The sequence below is a fragment of the Eubalaena glacialis genome, chromosome 11 (assembly GCF_028564815.1).
Source record: "Eubalaena glacialis isolate mEubGla1 chromosome 11, mEubGla1.1.hap2.+ XY, whole genome shotgun sequence".
In the NCBI taxonomy this organism is placed as follows: domain Eukaryota; kingdom Metazoa; phylum Chordata; class Mammalia; order Artiodactyla; family Balaenidae; genus Eubalaena; species Eubalaena glacialis.
Window position 1 is genome coordinate 54,694,180 of NC_083726.1, and position 23,140 is coordinate 54,717,319.

The 23,140-nt window shown below is 40.5% G+C and overlaps 1 protein-coding gene across 2 annotated transcripts in view; it reads left to right on the plus strand.

The window, feature by feature from the left end:
• Positions 1-18,004: 18,004 nt before the first annotated feature.
• Positions 18,005-23,140, plus strand: part of PPM1H (protein phosphatase, Mg2+/Mn2+ dependent 1H) — a 267,686-nt gene continuing 262,550 nt past the window's right edge. For both annotated transcript variants that reach the window (XM_061205751.1, XM_061205752.1), the window contains exon 1: positions 18,005-18,734. In XM_061205751.1, the coding sequence (XP_061061734.1) occupies positions 18,490-18,734 (245 nt within the window). In that variant the 5' untranslated portion in view covers positions 18,005-18,489. The remainder of the gene's footprint in view (positions 18,735-23,140) is intronic.

Below are 23,140 nucleotides of genomic sequence, written 5' to 3' on the forward strand. Positions count from 1 at the left end.
TAGGGTTTGAATAAAATCTGTCACTAATCACTATTTGATCTTGAGTAAGTTTTTTCACATCTCTGGGCCTCGGTTACCTCTTCTGCATAATGAAGAGGTTGACCTAGATTAGTGCTATTCAGACTATGACCTGCACAACATATGGAATCTTCAGAAATAACTCGGATAAGGAGGGACTGAGTGGCAGAGTGTCAGATCCCACACCCTTGCTTTAACCAGACTAGCCATCTTTTATTGGTTTTATTTGAGATGATTCTTACACATTCATTTTTTTCTGTTTCAATGATTTTTTTTAAAAAATCAGTTAGAAAAATCAAACATCAGGTTGATCCTAGATAATCTCTAATGCTTTTGACAGTTGTCCATTTGCCTTTCTATGACGGCTCTGGCTTCCACCAAGGGTCAGTGAAAAGAGTTATAGTTTCAATGACTGGTGGTACTGAGTAGCATCCAAGGGCATTGATCTCTTGTCAGTCCTGTGGTGAGCACATGGATCTGGTTCTTCCCATGTGAAGTGCTAAATGAGTCTTGGTGAGTTGGGTGGAGAATAAGAAATGAGAGATAGGCTGAAAAATTCAATCAATTTGATGTTAATCTAGGGGTGTGGTGAAAGTTAACAATCTTTGAGTCTGATGGTGCTTTGGAGTTGAAACTATGAAGTACTGATCCAATCAAGTTTCATGCCCTTAAAATGATGCCCCATGATTCTCATAGTACTTTCTATCTCCCCTTCAGAAATACCACTTAGTCAATGATTGGTCACAAATTATCACACATCAGGTGCTTCTTGAACAAATCCTGGACTAACTTTGTGATTAACAGCTAAGTATATTATTTGCTCCATTCTAAGAAACAAGTTAATGATCTCGAAAGATCTATGAGCTTTCACAAGCATGCTAAATAAATAATCAGGAGAAGGGGTACAGTAGGAAAATGGATAAGAAAAAGCACAGTAGCCTGGTTTGTGTCTGTGAGGTGACATAGTTATTTAAGTCGTTATTTAGAATGTGAGTAAAAACATAGCCATTATCTTACTGTGTAAAACAAGAATGGATAACCTCATGCTCTAAATGGTAAATACAAAGAATGACTTTTAGTTTTAAGAACATGGACAAAATTATAAACCTCAGCCCCATACCCAAATTGGGAGAGGTACCTCAAAAACAGGATGAAGAGAAAGGAAGATCCTAAAAGAATTCACCTAGGGAACACCTACTTCATGTCAGCATTTTGAAGACATTATCTCAGTTAATACAACAACTTAAGCTGAACAGTATTAGTCTTGCATGTGCATGAAGAAACCAAGCTTCAGAGAGATTAAGCAAGTTTCCAAGTCATAAAGCTAGTAATAAATGGCAGAGTTGGTCTCCAAATCCAGATCTAATTCCAAAGTGAGTGTTTTTCCAGTACAATCCCAAGGATGTGAAGGAAAGAATATAAAAATATAATCATTTTCAGGGTTAGTCCAGTGTGTGAGAATCATAGTTCCAAAGAAAACACAATATGAGGAGAAGCAAGGGTGTGTTGGGGAAAAAAGTCAGAACCGTGTGAAAACCCATTCAGTCCCTTAAGAGTTCTCTAAGTGAAAGGTGAGTGAAGAGGAGGAGAAGATGAGAATGTGATAAAATCCGAAACATACTCAGTTTCCTTTAGCTTCTAGAAAGTTGGGGGCACGATTGTTTAGTTCCCCATGGTATACCCCAGCACTTAGCATAATGCCTGACTTGTTGAATCAATAAATAAATATCTAATGAAAGTTGAGGAGGTGGAGGTGGAGTTGCAGTTACCATCCCAAGCCCATGACAAATACGGTTTTTTAATGTACGTGTACTCACTACATGTGTATTAAGAGGAAATGTATGCCTTTCGTTGAATAATGGCCATATTCTTGAAGGTTTTGCCTTTATTTCAAACTCATCTCTACTTCTAGATTGAATAGGTAATTGCTTGTTGAGTGTGTTTCAATCCCAGCACCTCTCCTGACAGGGTAGAGACTTCCCTCCTGTATTTGCTTATTGCCAGTAAATTTAAATGTAAATGAAACAGGAAATTAGAATGAGATTCTTTCTAATTCAGTTCGAGTGAGGCAATAACCAGAGTACCAAAGAAAGACTGAGACACCCCTCCACGGACACCATATGCAGATTTACAAAAGAAATGAACCTGAGAAATCACTCCTCAACCCTTGATCCCCTCAGTCAATTGGACACCATATAAAGAATTTAGGAGTGGGCAGGATTTGAACTGGTAAAGAGCTTACTTTGGAGAGACCTGACCCAGCCTTCCACCTTGAATGGCAAGTATAAACCTCTAACCCCAAGCTTAGAGACAACCACTCAGAAAGCTGTGTTCTCTAAATTTGGAGACACAGAGTACCAGTGCCTGATTCACACATGAGGAAACTTAATGTGGTTCTGGACAGGGGCCTGAGTCCCACCTGGGAAGTGTAGACAGTGAGAGAAGGCGCTGACTACTTAGTGAGGGAGACAGGAGAGGACCGCTGTTGCAGCATCATCCACATTCCCAGAGTTTTGTGGGCAAAGATGTTCATTCTCAGGGGCCAGTGGCTTGGGTTGTACTGGGTCTTGCCCAATAGAGCCATCTGGAGTGGACTGAGATCTTTTGCAGAAAGAAGCTGAGGCGGATCTGTTACCAAACCAAACTTGGGTCACCTGTGTGCAGTAAAGCCAATCCACTGGCACTGGGTTGTGGCGAAGGAAAGTGCAGTGTTTACTGCAGGCACCAAGCAAGGAGCCCAGGGCAGCTAGTGCTCAAAACACCCCAACTCTCTGATGGGTTTCAGCAAAACATTTTTTTAAACTTTTTATTTTATATTGGACTATAGCTGATTAACAATGTTGTGATAGTTTCAGGTGTACAGCAAAGTGATTCAGTTATACATATACATGTATCTATTCTTTTTCAAATTCTTTTCCCATTTAGGTTGTTACATAATATAGAGCAGAGCATTTTTAAATGCAAGGTGAGGGAGGGGAGTCACAGGGTATGTGATCAGCTCATGCACAATCCTCTGGTTGGTTGATGGTGAGGTAACAGGATGGTGTCACAAGGATTACCAATATCAATCCTCAGGCTCCAGTAGGTCTGGGGGCTATATGCTCATGGTCATCAAGTAGTTAATTTCTTCCATTTGGGGGAGGTTTTTAGCATCTGTAAAACAACTCAGGAAATATGCATCAGATACTATTATCTAGATTCTAGATACTTCAGAGAGGAGCTAAAGCAGAGGATATGGGGGCCGGGGGTGGTCTGTCCCGGAAAGGTCCCACAAGGTCCGGCTCGGTTACAAAACCCTGGTTGTCCAGGGGCTGATGAAGGAATCCAACAAAGTTTCTTCTGCCCTTTCAAGGGACCTGCTTGAGAGAAGGACTTAGCAGAGATGTTGTCAGCATGAATTGTCAGCCTCGGGTAAAGAGTACAAAGACAGGCCCTGGCAGATTGCCTTTCCTCTCTCCATGTACCCCACTCACCTTTGGGCCTTGCGGGGTCCAAAACAGCAACTCACCTGGTGAGTAGAAAGACAATGGAGCAAAAGAATCATAATCCCCTTTCCCCCTGCAGACTTCTGTCCTGAGACTAACCTGGACCAGGCTGGAGGAGAAGGAGTCCAGAGTTTCGATAATTAAATGAGATGGGACATTCTAGTTACTGAATTGAAACTGTTTTTACCAAAAGTGACTATAGGACTTTTTTTAATAAAATGTTTTATTTATTTATTTATTTTTTTTTTATTTTTGGCTGTGATGGGTCTTCGTTGCTGCCCACGGGCTTTCTCTAGTTGCAGAGAGCGGGGGCTACTCTTCATTGCAGTGCGCGGGCTTCTCACTGCGGTGGCTTCTCTTGCTGCGGAGCACGGGCTCTAGGCGTGCGGGCTTCAGTAGTTGCAGCACGTGGGCTCAGTAGTTGTGGCGCACAGGCTTAGTTGCTCCGTGGTGTGCGGGATCTTCCCGGACCAGAGATCGAACCCATGTACCCTGCACTGGCAGGCAGATTCTAAACTACTGTGCCACCAGGGAAGTCCCTATAGGACTTTTTATTTTCTGAGAGTGACCAGAAAAGATACGCCTGCTTAAGACTTCATTTAGGATGGTCAAGTATCATTTTCAAAAGATAAAAGCGTGACTCTCATGTAAGCATAGAATAAGCACGTCAACATCTACTTAACTCATTGATGAGAGCCAGGAGGATGTTAATGCTGGTTCAATGAGCATTTGAGAAACTGAATATTTGTGGGAACTGAATAAGGAGAGAATATTGGAAGACTGTGAGATTAGAAACTAAAATGGCTAAACTCCTAGAGGGCTATACAACCATAACCGTTGGGTAATTTTTTTCTCTCAGGAATCATTTGGATCTCTACTGCACAAAAATCTAAAAGTTAACAAAATGTAGGCCCTAATCAACAGTAACAAACCATGACATATTCCCCTAAAAAATTAAGTAATCCTTGGGTGGACCTGTGAGATGATACTCCAGTATGACACAGAAAGAACATATAGCCATCCTCTTGCCTTTGTTCCAAGTTTTTAATAATTTTTCTTAATAAAGATCAGGGGAAATTAGCTCTTCTCTATCCTTAATCAATTTTAAAGAACTGTGTAAGATGGCAATAAGGTTGCATTTTGATCATGATCTATGAGATGTGGTTGATCAACTATAAACTGTTGTTCAAATATATACTGGATATATATTTTCAGGCCCGAAAAGGTGGCTCATGACTTTCTCTCCTGACCAGAAGAGCAGAGATTTGGCAATCCAATTCATCATCAGGGCACAAGACTCAGAGGGCTGGACTTGAGGAAAGAGGAAGGAAGACTTGAGACAAACGTCTGAATAATCACAGAACCACAAGAGGGCAAACGCCTGGGAAAGGCTGATGTTCAAAAACAGTATTTCGGATGGTCTCTGGGGATAGAAGTGGTACAATTAGGAAGAAGGCATAGAAGGTAAACCTGGCATCTTGCACAACTTTTGTTTCTGGCCTTCTCCAAAGCAATAATAGGGTCTGTTTGTTTTCAACTGTAGCCTCCATTAAGGTTCTACATTTTTCCAAGTAACCTAACATTTCTTCCTTAAAAAGAAAAATAGGCACAACTGTCTACTTGACCAAAACATTGATGCATATTTAGTTTAATCTAGTTATTGACAGGAAACTTCAATAAGACAACCCAGTGTTCTGTAGGCATTGCTTTTTGTAATTTAAGATAGCCAAATGTTCTACAATTCAAAATTATGTTTTGTTCCTTGTTACCAATAGACTACACATACCAGTAATTCCTCTACAGAGTGTTCTGACATTACAAATGTTTGTGGTAGCCAATTCAAAGGAACATAGTGGTTGTTTAAGAGGGTGATACAATCTCCGTTGGTCAAACATAGTATTTTTTTTTCTTCTAACAAGCAAAATGACATATCCTAGCCAGAAGTGTCTTTGTTTTGCTTCTGTAGAAAAACTGATCTGCCACGCAGAGTTTTTGCCAGGCTGTTGCGGTTCATGCTCTTTCTTTGAACATGGCCATGAAGAGTTAACTGCTGCCTATTATAGTCTGCTGTCCTCCTGTAATCTAACCCTGGAACTGGGCAGCTGACGAAGCAATGGAGTCTTTCTTACAGATCCCCAAGCTAAAACAAACAAAGAAGCAGATATGTGTTTCCAAAGAAAAATGTTTCTACTATGAAAGTGGTGGGACAGCAACTGAAATAGTAGAACACTGAAAGGAAGGAAAAACCCTACACTATCCCACAGGACAAAAAAGAATGGACAAAATAGCTCCAGGAAGGAGTGGAGTGAGAAAAACAATATTACAATGGTGATCTTTTCTAATGCAGAGGATGATCAGAACATAATTTTTGAAGCATAGAACTTCATCCTTTTTTCTCTAAAATCATGGGGAAAAAACAGTCTTGCTTGATAAATGGAAAATATAGAAGAATTTGTAAAAGGAGGAGCAATGGGCTTAGCACTACATGTAGACTTTTCAAAAGAATTCCTTAAAATTACAGATAAAAGGGTCCTTAAAAGATCCAGTACTTAGTGTTTGTTTATTTGAAAAATCAGTAAATGTGGGCAAAAAAAAAATTTTTTTTTCAAAATCCCTTCATCTTTCCACACTGTGTATAATGAGGAATACTGACTTTGCCAAGTACTGATCTTGCACTAATGAGAACATATTTTTTTTTTAGAAAGGTTGAAAATGAATGTTTTGATTCCCAATAACATATACTAAGAGATAAAAATCAGAGATATATAGTTACATATAACCCCAAATTACTTACATATGTCTTTGGAATGAATAAATTTATACTTCTACTTGAATCTAGTTCAAGTAGGAAATTATAATCTTTCAAAAAAAACAAGTGGAGTAACACTGAAGCCTCAAAAGGGAATTGCAGTCCACTTCTCCCATTGCTTCATAGACTTAACTCAGACCTGAAAGTCTGCCTTGTCTCTCTAAGTTCCTTTCTAGAAAACACCTTTCATGAAGTGAGATGAAGAAGAAAGATGGAGGTAATTAACTGCTTTGTTTAAAAGACTTCTCAAGGTAGTTGAGACAGGGATAAAAAGAAAAGATAATGTCAGGTGCTGAATTGAAATGTGGAACTGGGACATAGTATAATGAACCCCTTCACTTTCAGATTTTTAGTGTCCAGCTTGCTATGATGCTGAATGTGTTCAGAATGAAAAGCAAAACAAGCAAACAAACAAAAAGCAAGAAAGGTAGTGAGAACATCAGCAGAGGATTTAAAAGTTTTCCATCTTTTACTTTCTGGAAAAAAAACAGTGATATTTTTGTATCCTTGTGAAAATCTCACTCTGAACTCTTTTTGGCAGAAAGAATGAGAAACCAGTATCCATCTTTGATTGCATAATGGAGGTTCAAGTCTTATTCTCCTTTTGAGGGGGAAGGGGCGGTTTCTTGGTATGTTTAGAGGCTACAAACAAGCTCTTAATTGCCCTTCACACAGGGACCTCTTAGTGAAAATAATAGTTACCATTTATTAAATGTCTACTAGGTGCCAGGCACACTGTAGGCATTTTAAGTATGCTATTCTAGAATATCTCAATGACACAAATTTCCAAATTATTCTACAAAGTTTCAGTAGCTAATACTGATGAGCCTCATTGCTGAAAAAAGCACAGTATTACATGTGCTCTGACACATACAAGCACTAATTGCTAATAAGCTTCTTCAGACTTGTCATCCTGCTACATTTAAGAAAAACCCAAGTTAGTTTTTTTAAAAACTAAGTTTTTTAACTGTCGTGTTTTACAAACTTTGGTAATTTCTGAAAATATTTTTCTATTGTTTTCATGAACAATAGCAAAACAATGAAAAAGAAGTATGTACTAGGAAAGAAAACATTGGTGGATAAGACAGTTAGAAACCACTGATGGATAGTATTCATGAAAAACCAAGATTAATTAAAATTGATTCTGGGGACTTCACTGGTGGCGCAGTGGTTAAGAATCTACCTGCCGATGCAGGGGACACGGGTTTGAGCCCTGATCCAGGAAGAACCCACATGCCACAGAGCAACTAAGCCCGTGTGCCACAACTACTGAGCCTGCACTCTAGAGCCCGCGAGCCACAACTACTGAAGCCCATGCTCCTAGAGCCCGTGCTCTGCAACAAGGGAAGCCACTGCGACTGGAAGCCCGTGCACCACAAGGAAGAGTAGCTCCCCACAAAAACAGAAATATAGATCAATGGAATAGGATAGAAAGCCCAGAGATAGACCCACACACATATGGTCACCTTATCTTTGATAAAGGAGGCAAGAATATACAATGGAGAAAAGACAGCCTCTTCAATAAGTGGTGCTGGGAAAACTGTACAGCTACATGTAAAAGAATGAAATTAGAACACTCCCTAACACCATACACAAAAATAAGCTCAAAATGGATTAAAGACCTAAATGTAAGGCCAGACACTATCAAACTTTTAGAGGAAAACATAGGCAGAACACTCTATGACATAAATCACAGCAAGACCCTTTTTTTTTTTTTTTAATTTTTTTAAACATCTTTATTGAAGTATAATTGCTTTACAATGGTGTGTTAGTTTCTGCTTTATAACAAAGTGAATCAGTTATACATATACATATGTTCCCATATCTCTTCCCTCTTGCAACTCCCTCCCTCCCACCCTCCCTATCCCACCCCTCTAGGTGGTCACAAAGCACCGAGCTGATCTCCCTGTGCTATGCGGCTGCTTCCCACTAGCTATCTATTTTACATTTGGTAGTGTATATATGTCCATGACACTCTCTCACCCTGGCAAGACCCTTTTTGACCCATCTCCTGGAGAAATGGAAATAAAAATAAACAAATGGGACCTAATGAAACTTAAAAGCTTTTGCACAGCAAAGGAAACCATAGACAAGATGAAAAGACAACCCTCAGAATGGGAGAAAATATTTGCAAACGAAGCAACTGACAAAGGATTAATCTCCAAAATATATAAGCAGCTCATGCAGCTCAGTATCAAAAAAACAAACAACCCAATCCAAAAATGAGCAGAAGATCTAAACAGACATTTCTCCAGAGAAGACATACAGATTGCCAACAAACACATGAAAGGATGCTCAACATCACTAATCATTAGAGAAATGCAAATCAAAACTGCAGTGAGGTATCACCTCACACCAGTCAGAATGGTCATCACCAAAAAATCTACAAACAATAAATGCTGGAGAGGGTGTGGAGAAAAGGGAACCCTCTTGCACTGTTGGTGGGAATGTAAATTGATACAGCCACTATGGAGAACAGTATGGAGTTTCCTTAAAAAACTAAAAATAGAACTACCATACAACCCAGCAATCCCACTACTGGGCTTATACCCCGAGAAAACCATAATTCAAAAAGAGTCATGTACCACAATGTTCATTGCAGCTCTATTTCCAATAGCAAGGACATGGAAGCAACCTAAGTGTCCATGACAGATGAATGGATAAAGAAGATGTGGCACATATATACAATGGAATATTACTCGGTCATAAAAAGAAACGAAATTGAGTTATTTGTAGTGAGGTGGATAGACCTAGAGTCTGTCATACAGAGTGAAGTAAGTCAGAAAGAGAAAAATAAATACTGTATGCTAACACTTATATATGGAATCTAAAAAAAAAAAGGTTCTGAAGAACCTAGGGGCAGGACAGGAATAAAGACGCAGGTGTAGAGAATGGACTTGAGGACACAGGGAAGGTGAAGGGTAAGGTGGGACAAAGTGAGAGGGTAGCATTGACATATATACACTACCAAATGTAGAATAGATAGCTAGTGGGAAGCAGCTGCAGAGCACAGGGAGATCAGGTCGGTGCCTTGTGAGGGGTGGGATAGGGAGGGTGGGAGGGAGACACAAGAGGGAGGAGATATGGGGATGTATGTATACAGATAGCTGAGTCACTTTGTTATACAGCAGAAACTAACACAACATTGTAAAATACTCCAATAAAGATGTTAAAAAAAAAAAGAGTAGCTCCCTCTCGCCGCAACTAGAGAAAGCCCGCATGCAGCAACAGACTCAACGCAGCCAAAAATAAATAAATTTATTTTAAAAATTGATTCTGAATTTCAAATTGAAAATTCAGTAACAGACGTTTCTCATGTTCACCTAAAATAAATAGACTGCCAGTTATTTCTTCAGCAAAAAAATGGTTTTATTCAAGATCAGCAAAGAATTGCAATTCCAGGTCTGCAACCATGGCAAGTCACATGGAAATGTTGTCGCTGCCCCCTCCCCCTTCCCCAGTGAAAGAGAACTCCTTTAAAGCGGGGGAATGGAAGTTGGGAAGGCTGTAGTAAACAAAGAGTCCATTGGAGGATTTGAGAGTTCTGAAGTATAGTGGCTTTTCATTGGCTGAGTTGTGACAGTCTTTCATTGGCTGAGCTCTTGCCAGGCAAGAAGAGGAAGTCCTTCTTCCCTTGGGCTCAGCTATCATCATAGGGTGTGAGACTTTCCTTGTCTGGCCTCCCAACTCTATTTTAATGGAGATTTTTATTAATTTTTACACACTTTTTAAAACAATTTAATGGAAATACCAAGGGTGTTAAGTATAGGGGCATTCAAAATACATTTATATTCAAATTTAGGGCACAGTTTTGTTTTCCAGATGTGTTAAATAAAATGCTTTTCAACATATGGAATCATCTGACTTGTATACTGAGGATATTTATATTAAATCTGGTAACCCCTGGACACCAAAATTAGGATGCTATAGATACTGGCCTGGGTTTATGAACATTTTACCTCCATCTTCTTTTATTCTAGAAAGTACTACTAAAACCCTCTAATTTGATCTTTAAAGTGAGAGACTTATTGTTGCCATTCCCTCTTTGCCATAGTTGTTTATTTACTTATTTATTTATTTAACCTGTATTTAATACACATAATGTATGGTAAATCTTATAGATTCAAAGAGAAAAAAGAAACAGTCCCTTCTTTTTCAATTATCTTACATTGTGGGAATCAGATAATTTTAACACAATGTGATGTGCTACAATTAGGGAAAGACTTATGTAAAGGTGCTTTGGGAATATAGAGAAGGAAGCTCTTAGCTGATGAAAGGATGTGAGGGATATAAAAAAATTTAGGAGTTAGCCATGGGGTGTTTGGGGGAGGGACAGAGGAAAGGCTTGCAGCATTTCAGGCAAAAGGAAACAGCCTGTTCTGACAAGAGGGTGGGGTAAAGAACACCACATTCTAAAAATGACAAGTAATGAGTAAGGCTGCAGCACAGAATTGTTGGAATGGAGGAAAGATTAACCTGTGTCTGGAAGGGTAATCAGAACCAAATCATAAAGGCTCATGGTGAGGTTTTTAACCAAATAGACAATTGAAGAGTTTAAAATGGAAGGAAATTACGTCACCAGGTGCTCTGTTTAGAAAGCTCCTTTTTCCTGTTGTGTGGAAGATAGCTCCACCTGAAGAGTGGCGCTCTCACTTTCTCAGCAAGAAACTGCTGAGAAGTCTGAGTATAAATAATGAAGATCTGAGCAAAACTGGTAACTGTGGAACAGTCAGGGGGAGACAGACTTGGAAGTATTTGGAAGGCAGGTCAAAACTAGTTGACAGACTGATATGGGAAGATGACAAAAGGGAAGAAATAGAGGATCTCTCCCAGATTTCTAGATTGGGTAGGTGGATACTGATGTCATTAACTGAGACTATAGTCTCAGGAGAAGGAGAAGTAGAGTCATGGTCATGAATTCTATTTGTGATATGTTTATTTTGAGGTACCTGGGCGATACACAAGTGGAGAATTCTGAGCCAGATTAAAACCCTATAAGGCCTCAGGCATTGAAAAATTATATCTAGTGCCTTAGTCCCAGCAATCAAACTAAAAACAATACAAAGTCATAAAAAGATATAAGGAAGGCCAAAAATGTTTTGCTTTTTCTAATAATGACCATTTTGGTACTTTTAAAAAACATTACCCAAAATGAAGATTTAAAAAATATATATTATACATATTTATTTATATAAAAATCTATATTTATATAAATGTACTTATTTATATATTACTTTTTTTATTTTTCTGCCCCTGCTTGGCAGATGACAGAAACATGTGCGTAGACAGACTGCGTATTGGGTAATGCAGCCTGGGAGATGATTAGGAGGAAATGGTCAATCCTACTTCTTTCTCTACAGTGTCCCATATGCTGAAGAATTTACAGATCTGCCCAAGACAAATGTACTTGGGGTTTTACACTAACGTAAGCCCATGGAAATCAAGCAGAAGAGAGGGACAGTTCATATGTAACTGAATAGAACCAGTGTATGAGTCTCATTCATGGCTATTTTTGTTCTGTACCCATTTAGGGTCAAAGCACTTGGACCACTGCTTATTTTCTTATTTGATATATTCCCTCACTTCCATGTCTGCCTGTCCATTAAGTAAATAGCACATGGTTCTCATATGTCAGTGTTTCTCAAATGGTTTCTATCAGAATCTCCTGGATGACTTGTTAAACTAGATTGTTGGGTACCACCCCTACGGGTTCTGATTCAATAAACGTGGGATGGAGCCAGAGAATTTACTTTTCTAACAAGTTTATAGGGGATCTTCTGGTTGCTGGTCCAGGCAGTGCAATCTAATATGCCAATTTTCCACAGCCAAACAATTAGAAGAGAATTAAGACAATAAATTAATTTTGAAATTCACTGAAGTAGACACAGGGAAAAATTTTGTAAAAGTTGGATATGTTCATTATGAAGGGATAACCAGAGTAATTGGGGTGGGTGGTCTTGCTTTTGAATAAAATCTGAGATTATTGCCATAACAGTCTACTTTCTTTTGGTTTTGGAAAGCTGACCCTAAAAATATTCACAGGCAAGCATAAAAATTCTCTTTACTTTGATTGAAAATGCAATTGATGACAAAAAGGACAAAGCAACTAACTGCATTTCAAGATATTCTAAATAGCTGTCACATATACTGGCATAGAACAAAACTGATCCTTTGAGGGAATAAAAAGTAATTTGAGAGAGTTTAGAGTTCTTAGTTAAGAAGCTGTCTTTAGTTGCTTGATTTCTGAATTTTTGTGAACCACATGCCCTTCTCTGTGCAAAAACTAATTTTCCCATTGAGTAAACAATCTTCATTGGCTGCTTGACTCAGACCACTATTGCCTTGGAAGAATAATCCTGATAGCAGGTATTTTTAAATGGCAGGAGAATGGCAGGCTAGATCACACTTAAAAAGAGATGTTAACATGGGAAGTCTTGAAAACAGGTTGGTAATATTATAATTTTTTAAAAGATATTTCAGTATAATAGAATTTAGAATTTTCATACAACTTTAGTATGATTTAGGCAGCTCCCAAATTAGAAACAAGTTCTATCTAAAAAACTGGAAAGTAGTTTGTTTGGGATTTGGAACAATTTCCAAATGACATTATCGTATTTATAACATTCTGACGTTTCTAAGAAATTTTAAAATTTCTGAACCCATAGAAAATTTACAAAATCCTTAAGATAACCAAAATACCAGGTCTTTACCTGGAAAAGGAAGAAAAAAATCCTTCATAATGAAAAGTTTCTATTTGATGGAATGTGAAAGTACACAGTGGGACTGGGTCCTATTTCATTCCTAGCTGTGTGGTCTTAGACAAGTCATTTACCTTCCCCAATTTCAGTTTCCTCAATAGTAAACAGGTAGTGTTGATTAACAATGTTTAACTTATAAAGTGTTGAAGAGAACTGGAAACAAGGCTTGTAAACTTTCCTTCCCTCACAGGGCAGGGTGCTGTCAGTATTGTAATGTAGAGTATTCATTTATTAACCATCCACCCTCTATCAGGAAGAAGACTAGGAATTTCCGTGTTTTCCATTTAATCATCAAAATAATCCTATGTGGTAGGTGTTTCTATTTCCCTTTTTGTAAGTAGAAATCAAAAAAAGGAAATGGTTTAAAATTTTAATATTAAAAACTAGTCCCTAAGGAAAAAATAGATTTAAGTAGAAAAGTTTGATAACTCTGGGCCAACATTAGTTATATTTATAACTATTTTCTCACTGATCCTTGCAGCTACCCTATGAGACTAGAATGATTATTTTTTTCCATTTTATACATGAGTATTCTGATAATTGGCACATTTCAGAGTCTAATCTACAATAGGTATCATGGGACCAGGAATTAAGTGAGAGGGATTTAGGTTTATACAATTCCCGCATCAGTTACAAAGCAGTGGTTTCAGTAGGACAATGTGGGCATAGGATAGAATAGTCTATAGAAAGTGGCCAATGGGAAAGTAAGAGAAAAAGTTAGATGTAATCCATTGGTTGAATGTACCAGATATTCTGAAATTAGGTGTCTGTGATCTAGAAAATGTGTGTACTTGGTGGTAGTAAAATTTGCTGAGACTCTATAACTCTGTACTCAGAAATTAGTTATAAATCTCTTGGTTCATAAGGAAATTGTTATTTATAAATAAAAGGTTTTGTTTACTATGAAGAAATAAATAAATCCCTCTTACGAAGTCAAAGATTTTCAGCCAGTACATTACTACATATGAAACTGGAATCTAAACTGTTTCTGAAGCAAAAGCAAGTTAATGTTAACTATTTTAATATTATATCCTGGTTGATATCATCAGGTTACCAGTTTTGTGTGAAGCAGAGACCCACACGATGATATTATTATGGCCCTGACGCGGAGAAGTGTGGAGTCCTAATCACTGGACTGCCAGGGAAGTCCCATCCATATTATTACCAATCTGGATATTGATTGAAGTTAGCTAAGCCTTATCTTATCAGATATCAGAGGTTAAGGAAGTTCTGCTTACAGGTATGACAAATCTTAAGGGATAACATAAGATCATTAAGAAAACTGAGGGTATAAATATAACAGATTTGGTCATTCAAACAAGTTACATTCTTCTCTGAATGGATTTTTTTTTTTTTTTAAAGAATTAATTTACCAGGAATTCCCTGGCAGTCCAGTGGTTAGGACTCCACACTTCCACTGTAGGGGGCATGGGTATGATCCCTGGTCAAGGAACTAAGATATGCATGCCCCAAGGCCCAGCCAAAAAAAAAAAAAAAGGAATTAATTTATCAACTGAGCCCTGAGCCCTATTACTTGTTAGGCATTAGGCTAAGTGCTGGAAATACAAAGATGAGTAAGAATGTTCTTGCCCTATAGGATTTCACTATCTAATGGGAAGGCATAAATAAACTGCTAGATACAATAAATACAAGGAGGCATGAACCTGCAGCTGTGAGAGGGTTGAGTCCTGGAACGGCATTATTCATACTTCTCCTAGCCTGACTTCCAAACAAACATTTACTTTCTACTTGAAACCCAAATCTCCTTGATTATTTTTAAATTTTTTGTTCCTATGTACCCTTCACCCAGTTTTCCCCTAATGTTGACATCAAAACTAAGAAATTAACATTCATACACTGTTGTAGTAGGTTGTGCCTTTTTTGTCCCCAATCTGAGAATTCCTCAGGCTTGCCTTGACTTTCAGAATCTGGACACTTAAAAAAAAATTTTATACAATTTTTAAAGGTTACACTCCATTTACATATATTAAAAAATATTGACTTTATTCCCCATGTTTTAAAATACATCCTTGTAGCCTATCTTATACCCAATAGTTTGTACCTTCCACCTTGACACTTCTGAAGATACCCGGTCAGGTATTTTGTAGAATATCTTTGGTTTGGGTCTGACTTGTGTTTTCTCATGATTATACTGGGGTTAAGGATTTGGGGAAGAATACCATGAAGTAAAGTGTTCTTTTCATCATGTAATGTCAGCAGGTATAGGATGTTAATATATCACTGCTGGTGATGTTAACCTCGATCACTGGTTTTAGGTGATGACTGCCAGGTTATTTTAACTGTAAGTTACTTTTTTTCCTTTTGTAATTAATTAATATCTGGGGGGATTCCTTGATATTTTGACTGAAGAAATTATCCAGACCTTTTTTTTTCCCCTTGAAAATAGTCTTATTGATGGCACAGAGTCATTGAATAGCCAAAACCATAGTATCATAGGCCTAGAAATGAGATATGTTTATACAAAGAATATCCAAGTATAAGGTCTATGTATCTATCCTGTAAATGAATGTTCTATTAAAGTCTTCAAACTCACATTTTCCAGGGGAAAAGAGAACTCAAGAGAGACAAATGAAGGGTATCTTTTGATGACTGGAGCATACACACACGGTATAACAAACACATTGATTACTACACCATTTGAATTTAGGGAATAAATGACTAACTCTAAAGCTGGGAGCAGAGATAACTACCAAATTTGCACCTGTAATAGGTAAGAAAGGTACTTTTTTAGGGGCTCCCCTAAAAGTGATGACTACCCCATTTTAATGAGAATTTACCTCCTAGCTGAAGCACTGATCTTCATGAATGACATAATTGAGGAGTAAATTACATGGAAAATATTTCTCTGTAAAATCCTGGGATGGGACACTGACCTTAGAGGTGGGTGTATAGCTAAGACAGTAGATTTATCAGTTAGCCGTGAACACATACTAAAGAAATATTCAAAGGAGAACAGGCATGGAATTCCTGTTTTGCCTGTTAGCAGAACAAAGTTTGCTGTGCAAAGTTAAAGATATGCCAACACTTTCCCATGACAGATAATAACGAGGTTACAGAGAAACAGTAAAATAACTGCTTACAAAACGTTGGTTCACAAATATGGCTAATATTACCAAATTTTATTATGCTAAATATCCTATTTGAGAAAAAATTTGGAAGCCTACAGAAAATATTAACAGTGGTGATCCTCTGGGGAAATGTTTTGGAGTCTTTTACTTTCTTCATTTACAGTTCTGTACTATTGAGCTTTATTGACCATGATTGGGTACTACTTTTAAGTTGAAAAATAAATCCTTTTTCTAGAAAATACTAAAGCCTTGCCCTAAGGTGAAATGAAGGGAAGAACATAGTAAATTCATCTCAGTAGAGGTTTATTACTGAAGTATTCATAGGACGTTGTTAAAAGGTAATCGTTCTACAACAAAAGCTTGAGAAGGGGATTCTAAATTTCTATGAGACTCAGTGGATGCCAGGGCTTGTGGCTGGTTGGTTGTTTAACCACTATATTGAGATTTCCCATTCAGAAGCAGTTTATAATTAACAAAGCAAAGGTTGAGAAGACTTGTTTAGATTTTGCATCTTTTAGAATCCTGCCCCCAATTTTAAAATTAGGGAAAGGGGGCCAAGATAAAATTACATTTCTGTTTTGTGAAAAGTAATAAAAGAACTCATTGACAGGAATGGTATTTCACTGAAAGGTTGAATGTTGTTTTTTTTACATAACCATTTGGTGTATAGTAAACCAGAGTACCTATTCACGAAAAAGCCAAAGGGGAAAATGCCTTAAAAAATATTATAGATACTGAATAAAGGGGGATCAGTGAAGTTTACCCAGGCCTCCCCTAAAAGCCAGGATTCTAATTCCTCTTCAAAGAATTATCTTCCCATCCAAAACCTGGGCTGCTCCCCGCCCCCACCCCATCCATAAGGGGGCCTGTATTCCCTCCTGAATTCCAAGTGAGCCATTCAGTGCTTAACTCCACAAGTAACACAGAATCCTGGCAAATTACGTGGTAGGTAAACATAGGAACAGGATACAGAGTAAGTAAACATGAACAGGATACAGTTCTCTTGAGAAAAACAATTTTTAAGCCAGTATTTAACAAATGTTACCCCCTAATGAAGCACATTTATCGGTTTTTCACAAACATTTGTTTTGTTTTAATACAAGGTCAACGCAAACTTTTATCGTTTGCAGACATTTATTCACTTTTACTTTAGCATTTGAGTTGCTTTGTTCTATTTAAATTCCTTCAGTTTTAAAGTGCCCCTAATTTTATAACAATGTTTCGAATTAAGAAAAGAAAAGGCTGCATTAAGTGTATCAAGGGTCAGCTTTGAAAAGATACTTTGGTTTTGCTGCTATGTTGAAGGAAAATGCTTGTATAAATCTATTAAGCAGTTAAGCACTAGGTAAAATGGTGCTTCTGATTTCTTAGAGCTCTTTTGTTTTCTTCGCCATTAAGCTTATTCTGGGTTCGAAACAGGGTCTGCTCCGCAGATAATGATGCGTGTGGTGGTAATGAAAGAAAAAGAAAAGGAATTTTAGAAATGCCTAGGGAAAAACTTTTAATGATTTTTGTGCAACCACTGTGGGTTGTTGCTTTTTGTTTCTTGAAAGCTCCGAAATCTCTCACACCAGGTGTTCCTCTTTCCACTACAGGACTTGGAGCCGTCCCACCGGGATTCCACCTGTCTCCCCTTTCAGCTCCCGAAGTTTCCTTTCTCGAAGGCGTAGGCAGCATTTCGCCGCGAGTGGATTCCTCAACTGGCTTTTCCCGGAGGCCCGGCTCCACGTGACCTCTCTTAACACCTGTACCGCCACCAGCTCACAGCGCCCCCATCCTCTCCGCCAGGTACAGACCCGGCCTGGCTCCTCCTCCCCCAGGAGGTCACGGTCCGGGTGCGAGCCTCGCTCGGGCCGGCAGGGGAGGGGCTGAGCTACGGCCCCGCAGCCGCTGGAGCCCTTGCGGCCGGATTATCACATGACTCGACGGCGGCGGTAGCCTTGGCAGCAGCTGCGCCGGCTCCACGGGCTCGCCGGGTGGGCTCAGTTCCGCTCACGCAGGAGTCGAGCGTAGCGGGCGGGGAAGGGACCTGCTGAAGCTGCGGCCGCCCAGCCGCTCCCGGAGCGCGCGGCATCTCCCCCGGCCCGGCCGGCCCGCTCCATGCCGCTCCGTTCCGGAAGTGTAGCGGGGGGAGGGGGCGGCGGCGGCGGCACGGAGCGCGGGAGGCCGGAGCTCGGCCCCCTGCAGCACTAGGCTCTGGGAGCAGCGCGGCGCGCCCACCGGCCCGGCTGCCCGTGCGCCCGCCGCAGCCTGCATGCCCCGCGCTGCGCCTCGCCCGGCCCCAGCCGCCGCCCACTGCTCGCACAGCTGCTGCCGGGCGCCGGAGTAATATGCTCACTCGAGTGAAATCTGCCGTGGCCAATTTCATGGGCGGCATCATGGCTGGCAGCTCAGGCTCCGAGCACGGCGGCGGCGGCTGCGGAGGCTCGGACCTGCCCCTGCGCTTCCCCTACGGGCGACCCGAGTTCCTGGGGCTGTCTCAGGACGAGGTGGAGTGCAGCGCCGACCACATCGCTCGCCCCATCCTCATTCTCAAGGAGACCCGGCGGCTGCCCTGGGCCACTGGCTACGCAGAGTGAGTGCAGCGACACCGGCGGCGCCCCTGCTCTCCTCGCGGCCCTTCCCTGCACGCTTCCAGCCCTCCTCTCTCCTTGTTCCTCGGCCCCAGGGCCCTCCGCTGGCTGCTGGCGTCCAGGCCTCGGCGGGTACTTCTTTACTGACACTGGCCATTTCTCTCTTCTCCCACTCCCCTTTCCCCCAACCTCGAGGGCGCGGCGTCTCCAGCCCGGGTTTGGGTGGTAGATGGGTGGGTGGCAGCGCTGGACCGTGGGAAAGCTAAGGCTGGACGCGGCTGTGAATCTGGTGGCTGTGACACTTGGAAGAAAGAGCGTGGAACAGCTCTGCTGAAGTTTGAAACACAGCAGGGAAATCTGGTCTGTGCTCCCATTCCCCCCAAATCTTTGTGCCTCCGCGTGAAGTTTGTGGGGTAGAGCTTGGAGGAACTGTCCCTGCGCCAGGGTTTGCTGGGTGGGGCGGTTGTCGGAGCCCTGGGAGCGGCCGCGGTCCCGTGCTTGGTTGCACAGTTCAGAAGGTCTCAGCTTCTCTGATTTCAGCCTAAGAGCTCATTCGCTTCTCCTTTAGCAGGTAGGAAAAACCCTGCGCCTTTAGTAAACGCTAGAACTATTTCCCCCAGTCCTTGGGGAGGGGGAAACTTCTTCCAGGTGTCTAATGATAGCATTTTGGTAATCAGTTTTGGCGATTAAGCGAGAGTTTGAGTGATCTACTATTTCAAGAACCGATTGAGTTAGGTTGACGACCTGGAGTGGAACTGGGAAAGGAGAGAGGAAGGATTTTAATGACCTTTCCCCAACCCTGCGGCTACTCTTCCATTGAACCATTAATGACCATCTCATGAACGATAGGGTAATGTTTCTTCCCCTATTCAGCGTTATGAAACTGGGAAACTTGGAAGGTGGAATTTAGCAGACCAGAGTTCCGGGATTAATAATGACCAGGTGGGTGTGCAAAAGTGCACGCAAACCCTTGGTGCCTGGCATACCTGCCCCTTTTCCTTTAACTCCATCCGCTCTATAATCTTGGCCCTCCCTTACGGGTCACAGCCTCGCCCGCTGATTGGTTCATCGGGGAACCAATCAGCTCTCCCGACGCCTGGGCGCTTCGATGCTGACCCTGTTCTGGTGGCCCGGATACCCCCGAGCAGGCCTGGTTCCCGACGCTCCGGGTTCCCGGGCAAGGGTTGGTTTGGGAGACGCTCTTCCTAGAATCTCGAATTCTCTTTTCCTTTGCCTTTCATCATACAACCATTTCTCCACCGGCTGAAATAGAAAATATATATAAATGGGGATAGATGACTGGAGTGTGAAAAAACAGTGAGGAAACAGAAGTGAGAGTGATGGGTGCTAAAACAATAGAATTTAACACATAATAAAGGGCAACAAAGCATGGTAGAGAACGGTGAGGTTGGGGAGGTAGAAAATATCATTATACGTTTAAGGAGAAAGCTAAAGCAAAAACACCTGTGTGAGGGAAAAGTCCCTGCCAAAACACCAAGTACTGTTTCTCGATTGAAAAAAAAAAAAAAGTTTAAACGACCATTTGGACCTTTGCAAGGCCAAAGGCAACTTGGAGGCATACGTTGTCCTACAATTCTGTAGTTGGGGGACCTCGTGCCTGTCAAAAACCTAAATGTGTAGGGCCCGTTGTCACTCCAGTGGGTTCCCCAGGGCAAGGGCACCTATCTGAAGGGCAGAGAGATAAGAAAGATGTTAAAACACAGAATGTGGAAGCCACTTGGACACGTAAAAGGAGTACCTCAGTTAGCAGGAAGGAAAGGAAAGGGGAAAGAAACAACTCGTTTCAAAATGTTTGGATCCTATGACAAGCACACGATGTGCCAAGGGCTGTAAAGAATATAAGGGAATCTGAAATGAGCCGTGTGGGAGGGGTAGTCAGTTTCCTTATCTCTAAGAAGCTTATCTTACCCTAGACTAGGACATGAGGGAGGTTCACTTGTAGGTTAGAAAGGCCACTGTAAGATGTTTAATTATTAAAGCTAGTTATAAAAGTATACATACTTGTTAATTCAAGCAAAGACCTGTATACAAATGTTGTCTTGTCACTTCCCTCTGTCAGATGTTGTACTGTACCACTTCCTCAAACTTTGAACTATAGTTTATCTTCCTGCAAAAATACATCCTGAATGATCAAAATGGCTGAAATAGGGAAGGCGAGAGACAGACAAGTAGGAACTGTGGTTATGGTCAGAGGCCACTACCAGTAATACTGCCCAGGATCTACTGGGAGGAGGAATTCTCTTTGTTCTGGAACGTACCTTAGATGGATAGAATTGGTAGGAAGATTGCTCAGAGTGGGGATCAGAGGGGTGCTCAGAGTCACAGCCTGAATCAGAAGCGGTTTGTTTACCTTTCCAGAAAGCGAGCTACTTTCTAAGTCTTCCTGGGGGGGAAGAATTGGCATCACTTGGTGACTGAAGAGTTAGAGGAGAGTTGAACTCTAGTGTTGTTGAACTTTTGGATGGTAGGGGAAAAAAAAAAAGGTGAAATGGTCTATTTTTTGCAACTTATTGTTAATCCCTTTCAGAAGGAGATACTCTGTAGGTTATAGAACTAGAGAATTAGCTTAAGTGATCCCTGTAAGATTTGGGGATCCAGAAACAGAAGTCCCTCATTTATTCAGTATTTATTGGCATTGTGCGAGGTGGAATTTCCTGGCTCCTCAGAAAGCCTCCTATTGTGGCTGAGAAGTTTAACCATTTGATTCAGGGCTGTATGCTAGGTTGTAAAGCATTGTAGTTACAGATAACATCCATGGAGCTAAAATCTTTCCAAAAACATTGATTAGCAAGTTTTATTTTTTAGTTTGGTGTTGAATCACTGACTTGGCCTGTTAGACCCGCTCAGAGAGAGCCCATGGGAAACAACAGTCTGACCCAGAGACCTCACATGGTAGCTGCTTCCTTTCTTTTCCACAAGTTTAAATAACCACCCAAGTGCTTCAAGGACCCGGAAGTCAGTTCAGTTTTTAATGGGTTAGAAGTGCATTTTGACTTTTCTTCTTCTTGACCTTTTACCCAACCTCTTTCCCACTGATGGTCAGTTGGATGTAGTGGATGTGGAGTTTGTGCCTGAAACTACGACAGTAGATAATGCCAGAGAATGTGCAGTGCTCTGTATATGAAAGCATCATATTCAAGTTTTATCAGTGGTAAATTTCTTTGCTTGTACAGAAAGAATAAATCATAATTATAGTATTATCTTATTTAGATTATAGCTGTAACTATGCATTTTTTTTCCTATTACCTTTCTTATAAAAGTGCCCCAGACATGGGTATTTAAAGAAAGCTACTTTGAGAGCTTCTGTTAAATGTGCATTATATACATTCTTTCTGTCTCACGAAGTTCAAGATTGTGAAAATTTTGTTGAAATTTAAGCTTATTTAAATCCAGCAAACGGCCCACAAGTATTTGGATTTATTTTGGGATCTGTAGGCTCTTCCATCTCCCCAGTCATTGGCACTAATAAGCAATTACGAATAAATCGCATTAGTTGGCTGTGTATTGTTGATAGCAGAGAAACCCTATTTCTCCCTGGCCGCAAAGCTCAGAAATCCCCTGCCCTTTGTTTTTCCCTTCTGGCCTCCTCTAGCACACCCACCCCTCTTACACCTGGTAGCAGAGCTCCTCCCTGGGAACTCCCTCTTTGACTTTTGCAACTGAAGAACCTCGAGGTTCTCCGCTTCTTGTTGGATAAGGAGGAAAAGAAATGAATGGGGTGTGGTGTTGGGGGGCTTTCACTTAACAGAGCTCTCCATAGCACTTTTCTGCAGATCCGTGCAGAGTAGCCTAAAATATTTCATCTACCTTTCTACTAACCTGCAGAAGGTATTAATTTCCTATTTTAAAGCAGGTGGCTAAGCTCTCCATTTTTCAGATTATAATGAAGTCATCCCCTCTGGGGTGGAGCTCCTGGGCTGTCCCTTTTCTTAGGAACATGGATCAGCTTCCTTCAAAGACTAGTGATGCTTCAGGCAGAGGATTTAATTATCGTGAGGGGTTGTGTTTATCCTGTGTTGCAGCCCCAGTTACATAGACATCGTCTCTGATTTTGCCCCACCACATGGTGCTTCCTTATTATATCAATAGTTACATCCATACCGACTGATAACTTAAAACTGCATAATAGAATTGTTTTCTAAAAATGTATAATATTATTGAAGATAATTTAGAAATTTGAGATATAATTGACATATACTAGTTTCAAGTGTACAACATAATTATTCAATATATGCATGTATTGTGAAATAATCACCACAGTAAGTCTAGTTAACACCCATCACGACACACAGATACAGTTTTTTTTTTCTTGTGATGAGAACTTTTAGCAACTTTCAAATGTACAATACAGTATTATTAACTATAGTCACCATGCTGTACATTACAT